Raw genomic sequence first — 12,126 nt, forward strand, 5'->3', positions numbered from 1 at the left:
TAGGTTTCTCTGCCTGTCACATGACTCCTGAAAGTTGTTTTGTGGTTTTTGGGTCACTTAATGGCTTCAGTCAAATATGAGTTGAAAAGCAACTGCTAATCAAACAATGTACCTACTTTTTTTAAAGCTTTGACAACAACCCTTAGAGTTAACCTAATAAAAAATAATAATAACTTTAAGCTATTGATAAAACTATGCCTCAAATGTTGGCTGACATCACCACCAGACAATGGAGTACCAGGCAGGTACCTCATTATTTTCCCTACATGGGGAAAGCAATTTCATCCTTGGATGAGCACTCTGATTTCCCATAAAAGAAATAGTGTCTCTGGCTAAACGACAATGTAGCCCCAAGAAAACACAGCTCCTCTAGGTTACGGAAGACAGAATAAAAGGAAAGAACTTTAACATTTAAAAGAAGTTGCAGTGAAACCTGAAAATCTTTTAAAGGTAACTCTCTTCTGCAGTGTAATAACTTGCTCCTTGCCGGCCATCTCTCCCAGGTATGACCTGGAGCGTTTTAGATTGGAGGAAAGGGACAGCAGATAATAAACCAGTATGAAGCACATAATGGGTGGAAGACTCAAAGAGAGGGCAGATTAGATTAAATTCAAAGAACCAGACAGTTGTGGCAGTGTCTGGAAGAAACAGACTCCAGGAGAGATAAAAGGGATGGATAGATACGAGAACAGCAGAAACAAGAGGCAGGTACAGCAGCACAGACAAGAAGTGGAGGAGACCGGTGACAGGCTCACCAGGGGGCATTTACCACTGGCCCACAGCTTCAAAGGTCCAGAAACATCATTTGGTCAACAAACCTAAATGTGATCAAAATGAGAAACACAATCACCAAGGAGAAAGAGAGATGCTTGCTTTGGCCAAGTCAGGTCCTTCTCTGGGAACACATCATGTGAAGCCAAATTATAATAAAAATAAGCTAAGAAAAGGAACAAGGAACCAGGAGTTCTGCTTGGAGCAACCTCCCACCTGCTCTTCCCCAAAGCAAGACACACTTGGCAAGAAGATGAGAATGCTTAGAATGTCTTCCCCCCGACAGAAGACAGACAGAAGACCCTGTGACCATGTCCTACTCTATCCTCTACTGTAACATTTCCAATAGCATGCTCTTGGTTTCTACAAAATGCACACAGGGTTCCCCAAAAGGGCTTTAGAGACAGATAAATAAGAGAAATGCTGGGATGCTGGCTAAACAGTCAATTGGTTTCTTCAATGCAAGACCTCTGGGAGCCTTTAATAAGGTGACATTTCATGTGACCTCCAAAAAAAGGAGTAGACAGCATGCAGTTTCCCCAGACTTATTCGACCCCATGTCCCTGTGTGGGGGAAACACTTCTCTGACTGTTCCCTTAAAGTAAAACAGTTCCTTCCTGACACATGAATCAGACTCGGTTATATTTCAGATATGCCCTGGCCAGGTATATCCCAGAGACCATCCATACTAAATTTGGAAGTTCCTAGAAATTCCTCAGCCACTCGGAGTGGGTTACAGAGGAAGGAGACTCATCTCACCATTTACATTTGAATCGCCTGTTTTACTGTAAAAGGTAACCCCTCGCTTTAGGGGTGATTCTTGCTGTCTCCCACTGAACCCGGCAATAAATACACCACGTACTCAAAACCAGGTGGGGGCTGGCAGGACTCCTCGGCAGTCCTGGACTCCCCAGTACTGTGAGCATGTGTGTAAGTGCTCCTGAGCCAGACACTGGGGACCGCCATCCTCAGATTGGGGCCCATACCTCCAGCGGCTGGCAGTCCAGTTAGAGACAAAACAGGTATAAAGAAATGAGTAATCCAGTGATGGTGAGAGCAGAGGGACAGCATGAGAAGGGGATGGAGGGGGCAGAGAGCAGAAAGCTTCCAGTGACACCACCAGGGTGAGTGCCCTGACCCATCTGGAAGAGAAATCCGAGGGAGGGAGGGACCCAGATGCTCCAGCCTTGCCGGCCCGAGAAGTCTGACGGCGTGGCTTGAAGCAGGGGAAGACGAACAGTGCACAGGAAGGTGAAGGCTGCCCACAGAAAACAGGCGGGGCCGACAGAGAGACGGGCCAGGAGGGGGAGACAGTGGGAAGCAAGGTGGGAGTGCAGGCAAGGGGCCCCATCATGGGAAAACGTGAATGTCCAATCTGAACTTTATTCTGCAGGTGATGGAGACACCGGAAGGTCTCCAAGCTAAGGAGTAACAAAAACCACGATGCATCACAGGAATTCATCAAAGATGGAAAAAAAAAAAAAAGCTTCTTTTGTTGTTAAATGCCGCGAGAGCCAGTTCCAGCTCCACCACTGTGTTCGGAGATGAGACCTGTCAAGTCACTTAGGCTGCCTGGAGCCCGAGTCCTTGCATCTGTGAAATGGGGTGACCATCTCCACATCGCTGGTGTCACTGCTGAAGATTCAAATCATAACGCGTGTGGACGAAAATGCGCCACGCAGACACGGGGAACTTCACTTGAAAATGCCACATCGCCACCCCGGGCGGCCGGGAAGGGAGGCGGCAGGCTGCGGGGCTGCAGCGAACAGCACCGGCAGGCTGTCAGGCCCGGCGGGCTCCAAGGCCCCTTCCGCCACGGCACTCGGGGCGCGCCGGGGAAGGCGGGAGGGGGGGGGGGGGCGAGCCCGGCCGCGGAACCCTTCCCGTCGCGACCGGCGCGTCTCGGACCTTAACCCCCCTCCCAGCGAAGGGACGGCCGCGCCTCGAGGCCGGAGGGACGTGGCCCCCGGCCATCCGAAAGGCGCGGCATCCGCGGGCTCCCGCGCTCAACGGCCCTCTCCGTCCACGCGCCACCCCCGGCCTCCCGCGGCTGGGCCTCGCCACGCGGACGCCGTGGCCTTTCCCGCTGCCCCCCGTCCACTGCGGCCCGTCTCCCCAGCGGCGCCCGGCCACGCGGCCCCGCGCGCGGGAGCCGGCTCCTCGCCGGTCCGGCCGCCCGCCCCACTCCCGTTAGGCACGCAACCCATTGGGCAGGCCGGCGCCCCACGTCACCCCTGATTGGTGCGAGCGGTGCCCGTCACCCGGCGGCGAGGCTGTCCCGCGCGGCTCAGCTCGCGCCGCGGGTTTCTGCACGGAGAACAGCTCCCCGGGGTCCCCGGGGCCAGCCTACCTGAGGGCCGCTTCAGATCCTCCAGGCGGCTGAGAGCGGGGAGGGCGACGAGCGTGCTGGGCCCGGCAGCCAGTGAAGCAGCCCGGCCGCATGCGCCCGGCAGTCCTTCACGGAGGCGGGCCCTAGGCGGTGCGCACGCACAGGCGGGGGGCGGGGCGCGCGGGCGGACCCTCCCCAGGGTGGAGCCGGGGTGCGCAGGCGCAGGGCGGACTCGCTCGCCTGCCCACCCTGCGGTCTGGTCCCCAGGGTCCTCCACCTGCTGACGCTGGAGAAGTAGCTATTGCAGACTGGGCAGGCTCCGTCCTCATCCAGCTCCGTCTCCCCCACATCATCCCTGGCGGTGGCCGGTCCTGCATCCTGTCATCCGGCTAACACTCCCTGAGCGCTCACTGTGCCACGCCCTAAGCTGGGCTCCAAGGGACCCTGTCCTAGGTCTGACGATGTAGTGAAGCCCACTGACCAGCGAATTGCACTTCACCATTTTCATAAGTGGTTGCTGCTGCAGTGGATGCCAGGGAAGTGAGAGTTAGGAGGGGAATGGGGGGCTGACCGAGTCTGGTGGGGTTGGGGATGTAGGCGGGGAAAGTCTTAACTCTGTGGGCAAAAAGGAGCCACAAGCTAACCTGACTAACTTAGGGAAGGCAGCATGGGGGCCTTGCAAACTCAGAGACGTAAAGTAACCACAAAGGACGGTCTGATTTTAAATTAAAATTTTAAATTAAAAAGCAGTCTATGATGGGTAGCCATGTCCTAGCCCAGTATCTTCTCTGACAAAGATCAGCTTTGATCTTAACTGAACCTATTGTCGTTTTGCATCCATGATAGCATACCTTTGGAATGTCAGAGTAACTTGTAACTTCCCCTTTTCCGGACCCTTCCGGATACACCCAATGCGTCAGGACACCAGGGCAAGGAGACCACAAATTCCTTCATTGTTATTGTTACCGTGTTAATTATTAACTATCCTGTACCCACCCATGTAAAAGAAGCATGTGTTGCCCTGCAGGTGTGGCTCAGTGGCTGAGTGTTGCACCTGTGACCCAGGAGGTCAGGGTTCAATTCCAGGTCCTGCAGGCTCCATCCCCAGTGTGGGTCCTGCAGGAGCCAGCTGTTCAATGATTCTCTGTCATCATTGATGTTTCTTCTCTCTCTCCCTTCCTCTCTGAAATCAATTTAAAAAAATTTTTTTAAGAAGCATGTGTCTGTCATTTTACTTTTTATCCAATCTCAGAGGTTTTCCCCTCTTTGCTTTCTCCCATCGCCTTAACCTATCACCAATGGATTTCATGTAAACCACTTATATCTCCTTTGATGGGAATTTATTTTTAACATATATTTTTTATTGACTTCAGAGAGGAAGGGAGAGGGATAGAAACATCAATGATGATAGAGAATCATTGATTAGCTGCCTCCTGCACGCCCCTACTGGGATGGAGCCCACAACCTGGCATGTGCGTCTGACCGGAATCAAACTCAGGACCCTTTAGTTCGCAGGCCCACACTCTACCCACTAAGCCAAACCGGCTAGGGCCTTTGATGGTAATTTATAAAAATAGGTGAAAAACCACCATTTTCATTGAGATTCTTCTTTCTGACAATTGTCGACAGTTTGGCTCAAATAAACTCACAAAAATTTTTTACAGGTTTGAATGTTTCTTACATTAACACCTGAAAAAAAGTGTCTTTAGAGTTGAGACCTGAAGTTTACTGGCAAAAGAAAGGGAGGGAAGAGATCAGGGTAAGAATGAGTGAGGCAGGAAGAGAAGCCTGTAGAAAGGTCCTGAAGCCCAGAGGAGCCTAGCACAGCTGAATGGGAAGGCCAGTAACTGCGCTGGAGAGCGGCAAAGGAAGAGAGATTAACGTGAGATCAGACTGGAGAGGAGGCAGGGCTATATTATGTAGAGCATTATAGACCAAGTTAAGGATTTTTTTCCTCCTAAGAGCAGTGGAAAACCAAGACACTTTTGAGAAGGGGGTTTTGTTTTTCTTTTGAGTAGTGAATTACATGCACATGGTTAATTTTTTTTTCTTTAAACACTTAAAAAGTAAGTCTCTCATCTCTGTACCCTAGTATTCCTGTTTTCTTCCTCCGAAGCAGTTTGCCACAAGTTCTTTTCTATCTTCATTAAAGAGTTTTTGTTTTGTTTTTAAGGTGTGATATGATCAAATTTGTATTTCAAGAGAATCACTCAAACAAATGGATTTTAAAAAAAGAGAGCGTATGACTCTTTCCAAATCTGGATCACCCCTGCTCCTACCCTGCCAAGCTGCCCAAACTGCACTCGGCTTCAAATCTAAAACGTGCTTGTGATGTGTTTGAAGTGTATGGCCACGCATTCTTTTAAGAAGTATTTGGTGTTTATCAAAGTGCCTGGGACATGATAGACACTGAGAGCATACTTGCTGAGGTAATGAAGATCCTGTAGGAGATTTTAAAAATGAGCTGTTTACTCAGCTGCTCTTCTAGATGACCCCTGGACACTCTCTTCTTCCTCACACCTCTGCCATCCCCTCCCCATACTCTCTCTCAGCTGATGGTCTTGCTTCCTATTTCACTGAAGAAAAAGAGAGGAGAGAGAGAGAGAGAGAGAGAGAGAGAGAGAGAGAGAGAGAGAGAGAAGCCACCAGGAGAACTTCCTTGAGCTTTCACCACTGTATCCATCAATCTTTTATCTGTGTACACAAGCTCTGCCTTCCTCCCTGCGCTGTGGACCAACTATAGCAGGCAAACTGTGCTCCTAGAAGTCAACCTCTCCTCTTTGCTTCAAGTGCCATATCCCCTCAACTCAAGGATGTCACTCTAGGTCTCCCCTCCGGCATCAACGCAGCTTCCCTCTCTACCAGATCAGTAGCATGATGCCGTTTCCCCCATCTTAAAACCCCTCTCTTGACTACATCATTCTCTGGCTACCCCATTTTTCTGTGCCCCTTTTAGGCACTAGAAAGTCTTGTTTGTTCTTTCTGTCTCCAATTTCTTCCCTCTCTCTTGAGCTCATTTCCCCAAGCATTGCAGGTACAACTTGAATTTTAATAGTTCCTTTCCTTGTCCAAAGTTCCCTCTTGTGGGGCCTGGGACCTGCTTTTCTGATTTACTGTTGCTTGCTCAGTGCCTAGCTAGTCTCAGTACACAGTAAGCATGTGATAAATATTTTTTCCACAAATAAATGAATCCAGAAATTAAATTAGACCTCAAATCTTATACCCTTTCAAGAGATGAGTCCAAAATTTGACTTTTAACTTCCCAGCGACCAAAATGAAGAGGATAAGTATGGTTAAGTAGAAAATTACGAAATTGCTCAGGAGAAATACCACTTCCTTTAATAACCTTTCACTGAACTCCTAAGTCCCCTACCGGCACCCCTAAGCTCCACCGACTATTTTTCCTTGTTAGCACTTATCAAAACTATAATAATTAATGGGCTAATTGGTTATTTGATGTCTGTGTTCCCTACCAGACTGTTGCATTTTTTAGTATATCCACAACGTCTCACATGGCCTGCAAGTAGTAGATGCTCAGTAAGTGTTTACTGAATGAATTAAAAAGACCTTTGTTCTTGCCACTGAGATGGAAAATTAATTTCTCTTGTGAGTCTTCATGGAGAGGACACAGGTTTTATCACGTAAAGATGAATGGTCTCAATAACATCCATACAGCAGACACACAGGCAATGGGCACGGGGCTGTTCCTTATGGTTGTCAACAAAGGCTGATGGCAGAGCTACAAAGTACAGCTCAGGCAACGTGGTTCTGCAGAGAACCAATGCAATGCCAGTGGCCTGTCGTGCGGGGGGGAAGCCATCTGAAGACCTGGCTTGTTCAGGATAAATGATAAAGCATCTTCCAGTGTTCCTCTCTGAAGGTTGTTCTCTGGCCTGAGTGCTGGGTAGATTTTGATGGACAGGGAACTCAATATTACACTCTCTGGGAGATACATGGAATAAAGCTATTCTGAGCTTCAAGTTAAAGTCAAAGGCCTTTAGCAATCAATTGAGCAGAATTAATTAATGCCCTTCACTGGCATGTCAGAATAATCTGATAGAGACACCTGTCTCATATAGGCATATGATACCATGTATTACTGGTATATATGACTATTTGGTATAATCATACACTAGTGCCTCAATAACACATGTAGGGGAAATGTCATAAATGGGAAGGAAAAAACACTTTAAAAAGACATGTTATTATGCAAGCATAACAATAAATGCTTAGTTCATGAATATATCATAACTAACATCACCATGTATTCCAGACTTGTAACGATGTGGGAAACCGCCTATTGTCTTCACTAGCAGAGAGGTGTAGACAGAGAACCCGGAAGGCTGGTGACCTTTGAAGCTCTAGCAAAGGTCAGAGCTGTGCACCACCTCTGTTAATCCAGCTGAAGCAACCTCCCCACCTTTACTCCTGTAAATCCTTACTGATAAGAATAGTCTGTGTGTCACTGGAACCTCCCTGCCTAAGGGCTATACTATGGGTGGATCCCAAACCAAATAAAAGGTTGGTGTGGCCTGAGAAGAGACAAGAGATAATTTGGAAATATTGGGGGGCCAGGCGGGTAAGTCCAACTCAAGGGGAAGGACTTCCACTGGTGCTCAGGCCGCACCAACCTTTTATTGGTTTCGGATACACCCATAGCCCTTAGGCAGGCAATTTCCAGTAACACACAGACTAGCCCATCAGCAGGCAATTTCCAGGAATTGGCAGACTATATTATCAATAAGGATTTACATGACTATCTGGTGGGGAAGTTGCTTCAGCTACCAGTGTCTGGACTAACTGGGTGCACAGCTCTGACCTTTGCTAGGGCTTCAAGGGTCACCCGCCTTCCGGGTTCTCTGTCTATACTTCTCTGCCAGTGAAGACAATAGGCGGTTTCCCACATAACACATTCCTTTTATTCCTAATAAAATAAAATTAGGAATAAAAGGAATGTGTTACATATGGAACTAAAGGTCATCTTGCTATTAAACTCTTATAAGACTTTTAATGCAAATAAGTGGGCAGATGAGAAAAAGCAATGCTTTTCAGATCATATGTTTTGACTTTTGGGATCAGAAAACATGGCAAACGGGACCCATTTCCAGTATTCTCACCTGTGAGAACCCCTCTGGCCTCTCATGCTAGTTGATCTATAGGGCCCTCTCTTTATTCATCTGTCCCCTCCTTTACCAAGTTATATTAAGATTATCTGGACTTGTTTCTGTCTAGATTGAGGGAGAAAACTGCCTCTTTTTGGTTCTAGTAAATGCAAGAAGGGATGGTGACGCCTTCCCCAAACTTCCATAGGCCCTCAAGAACGTCCTCAAACATATCCTCCACCTAAAAACAGTGCTCCTTACACGACCAGAGCTTCAAGACACGCTCTCACCACTTTATCTCCTAAGCAAGGGGCCTCTGCCCACTTCCAAAGGCAGAGCGTTCTGTCCACAGTGCCCAGCACGGTGCTTGGCACATAGCAAGTCCTCAGGAAATAGGGGATGAACTGAATCGAGACTATGAAATTACCTTGTGACTTTTTACTTCTTCACGATCTGGCTTTTTCCCACCTATCTGACCAAGACAAATGAGTGTTCCTGCAAGAAAGTCAACTGTTGTACTTCAGCTGGTCGAAGACACCAAGAGAGCAACCCTTTCGTCTGCTCAGCTCACTAGCCCAAGTGTCTCCGGTGTTTCCAGGCAATGTTTCCCCAGGGTGATTCGTGGACTGAGGATCACTGACGGGTTAGTGTGTCCATATTGTCCAGGCTCCCTCTGGGCATCTAGCATTCTCCCAGCTGCCACGGAGTTGAGTGACATAACTGAGTGATGCAAAGTGGATGGACAGTCAGGAGATTGAGAAATTTAGAAAGATTTGCATCCAGGAGACACGCAGTGGAGCCATAATATGTATATACAGAACTCAATAGTTATAATTTCAAACTCTGGGGCCAGGCTCCAGACATCTGTATCTAAGATCTCTCTGAGATGTACTTCTGTCTCTAAGAACATCTCATACCCCTGCCATTAGTGCCACGATTGCTTGAAAGGTACCTTTTAAAACCTGGGGGACAATAAGGACTCATAGGATATCCAGCAACTACCAAGTTTATGTAATCAGCACTACCATTTCTGTTGTACATGATGAGAGTTTTTAAAAATGATTCAACCTTTCAAAATGCCTGTTTTCAACATATATTTAACGAGTTTGAGCTCAAGGGGATGTGGGGAAAACACCCATCTGTTTGTGGGTTTAAAGAACTGGAAAGGTTGACGAGGATGGTGTAGTGGAGGTGATGTTATCCTGGAGAAAAAAGTTTAGGGCTTGCTTTTTAAAAATTATTATTTACTTATATTTTGTAAATGATTTTTGGAGTATGACATAGAAACATCAAAGTGTAGAAAGCATAATGTGCAAGTTGATGAAATTTTACATACCTGACCACACCCATGTAATGCATATCCAGACCAGGAAACAGAACATGCCAGCACCCACAAGCCCCTCATTCCCCTCCCAGTTGCCACTCCCCCAAGCGTATCCACTACTCTGACTTCCAACACCATTCATTAGTTTTCTCAGGATTCTTTTTAAAGCAAAACTGCAAATAGTAGGTCATCTACTAAAGTGCTTCATTTTTTTCAAGAATCTTAAGATTCACTACATTCTGTTTGTCTCCTTTAAAGTGTACGTGCCTCCCCTGCCCCTCTTTCAGCCAGATCCACTTCCTTTTTAGGGAAACAAATCTTTTCCTTTGCTTCTCATTATGTAAACAAGGCAAAGAAGTTGGCAAAATGGGCATCTAGTTCACCACTTTATTTACAAAGTGCCTTTTGTCATCTCCCATGTGCCAGGTGCTGTCTACTGAGGTCACTATAGTATTGGGGAAAGTAGTGAGGTGCCTTGGAACCCCCAAGAGGGACAACTAACCCAGCCAGGTAGCCAAGAACAGCTTCCTAGAGCGTGTCTCTAGGACTGGGAGGAGCCAGGCTGGCAGAGGTGGAGGACAGGAGGGGGCTGGGGGGAGGGAGAGCCTGTGCTGAGCCATAGAGACAGGAGGAGCTCATCCATCTAGGAAACTGCCGTTTATTCCATGTGGAGGAAGCCCACGGTGGTGAGAAGACTTCTGGGTTACGGTGGAAGATTGAACAAGCACATCAAACTTTCCCTCCCCTCTGAAACCTCACCTAAACTACAATAAAGGGTACCAGGGGGCCAAATATATGTGATGAAAGATTATTTGACTGTGGGTGATGTGCAAACAATGCAATACACAGATCATGTACCATAGAAATGTACACTTGAAACCTATATGTGTTGGGGTCCAACCCCAGCAGGTCCAGGGGTTCCCAAAGGTGTGGATGGAGTCGGTGAAGAAGGAATGACACGCAGGCAGTGTTCAGTTGATCAGCATAGCGAGGTTCTCTAGCCAGGTTCTCCAGCCAAGTTCTGTCTTTTATTGTTTTGTTACATCTGTATTTATACCAGTTGATTTTAATCCTGTCAATTTCTATTCCAAAGGTTAGGGCGTTTCTTATCTCCATTCCAGGGAGTAAAGATTATGTAGCTTAAGGGTGATTGTTCGTAGTTAAAGTGATTAACTACCCACCTGGCATTTAGTTAAGGGGTTTTATTCCCTCCCTAACTTCAGGTAACAACCTACCTGGGGAAACAACCTACCTGGGAAACAACCTTTCTCAGAGAGGTGACCTTGGTTAAAACACATAGCACCAAGAAGGTGAGCAAACATATTAAGAACAGTATGCCATATACGCCAGGTCCCTTGAAACATATGCTGTGCAGATGTTTCTTCCCTTCAGCGACTGTGTCAAGCAGCAAGGATGGACCGGCTTCCAGCATATATGATCTTATTAACAAATGTCACCCCAATAAATTTAATTTTTTTTTAAAAAGGAGAGAATAAAAAGCTGTCTGCTGCTTAAAGAAAAAAAAAGAAATGCATTTGAATAATACATAAAACCAAAAAAGCAGGAGAACAGGACAGATGACAGGAGTAAGAATTTTGGAAGCAAGAAATCAGATGAATGAATGAAAACCGAGCAAACAACAAAAGGCAAAGCCCAAGTCGGCAGTGGGGAAAACAGAACCGGCTTGATTTACCCTGATGGCATGAGGGGTTTATTACAGGAATTAGACTTTGCACAACCACAGGAGGAACCAAGAAAGGGAAGATCTGGAGAGGGAGAAGGGAGATCAGAGGAGTCAGTAACAAACCTTTGGAAAAACGGTTAAAGGCAGACACCTTGGAACTTGCTGAGAGCTGAGAAGCCAGCGTGTTGGCCCTGGGAAGGGGGAGCCTGTGCAGAGGCCTCCGGGAGGCTGCGGGAGCTTCCACTTCAGTGGGCCCACGCCTGTGAGGTGTGCCTGGGGCCACTGTGGCCAGCAGGGCCAGCATTGGGGAGAGGAGCTGGATATGGACGGAGGACAAGTTGGAACCCACCAAGTGCTTCTGCATCCGCCTGTCACCATATCCCCATTCAGAGAATAGTGGCCACAGCTTCACTGTCAACTCCCCCTCTCTCACAGGAACTCTATAGGGTAAGGACCTCCAGGATAAGTTTCAGTTCAACCAAGTCCATAGTAAAACTTGGAACAATGAGTGCAGGGGAGCAACAAGCCAGAAGGAAGCCAGCAGGAAGCCAGCCGCCGGCACCAAGGAGCGCCGGACAGGGGTGCTCACACCTGGGTGGCTGCTGGGAGAAGGGAGTTCTGTGTCGCTTCTGCTGCTGCAGCTTCGGTGTCTGTTCTTCCGGCCGACTGCCTACCCCGCTAACACACCCTCTGCTCTTCCACTTGTACTTGTCACTTCATACATTTCTAATCCTTTTCAATTGCGGATCTGCTATTTGCCTTTCATTCTCTTTCAGACCCTGGGCTTCCCATTCTGGTTGGCAACCCGCATGCCCGCAGCCACGTCCAGGCTAAGCCTTGGCCCTGCTCACACTCCCGCTGGGGCTGCAGGGAGTCTAGGTCTTTTTTTCCAGCAGAAGAGGAACTGCTTCTACTA

General features: G+C 47.8%; 1 protein-coding gene across 4 annotated transcripts in view; it reads right to left on the minus strand.

The window, feature by feature from the left end:
* Positions 1–3,235, minus strand: part of CTPS1 (CTP synthase 1) — a 35,010-nt gene extending 31,775 nt beyond the window's left edge. For 3 of the 4 annotated variants that reach the window (XM_070404995.1, XM_070404997.1, XM_070404996.1), the window contains exon 1: positions 3,122–3,235. In XM_070404995.1, the coding sequence (XP_070261096.1) occupies positions 3,122–3,213 (92 nt within the window). In that variant the 5' untranslated portion in view covers positions 3,214–3,235. Of the gene's footprint in view, positions 1–755; positions 1,180–3,121 lie in introns of those variants that run through there. The other variant, XM_070404998.1, reaches the window with a different exon arrangement.
* Between the last annotated feature and the right edge of the window lie 8,891 nt (positions 3,236–12,126).

This window comes from Myotis yumanensis, unplaced genomic scaffold (assembly GCF_028538775.1).
Source record: "Myotis yumanensis isolate MYYU_CA2020_CCGP unplaced genomic scaffold, mMyoYum1.0.hap1 SCAF_2, whole genome shotgun sequence".
Classification (NCBI taxonomy): domain Eukaryota; kingdom Metazoa; phylum Chordata; class Mammalia; order Chiroptera; family Vespertilionidae; genus Myotis; species Myotis yumanensis.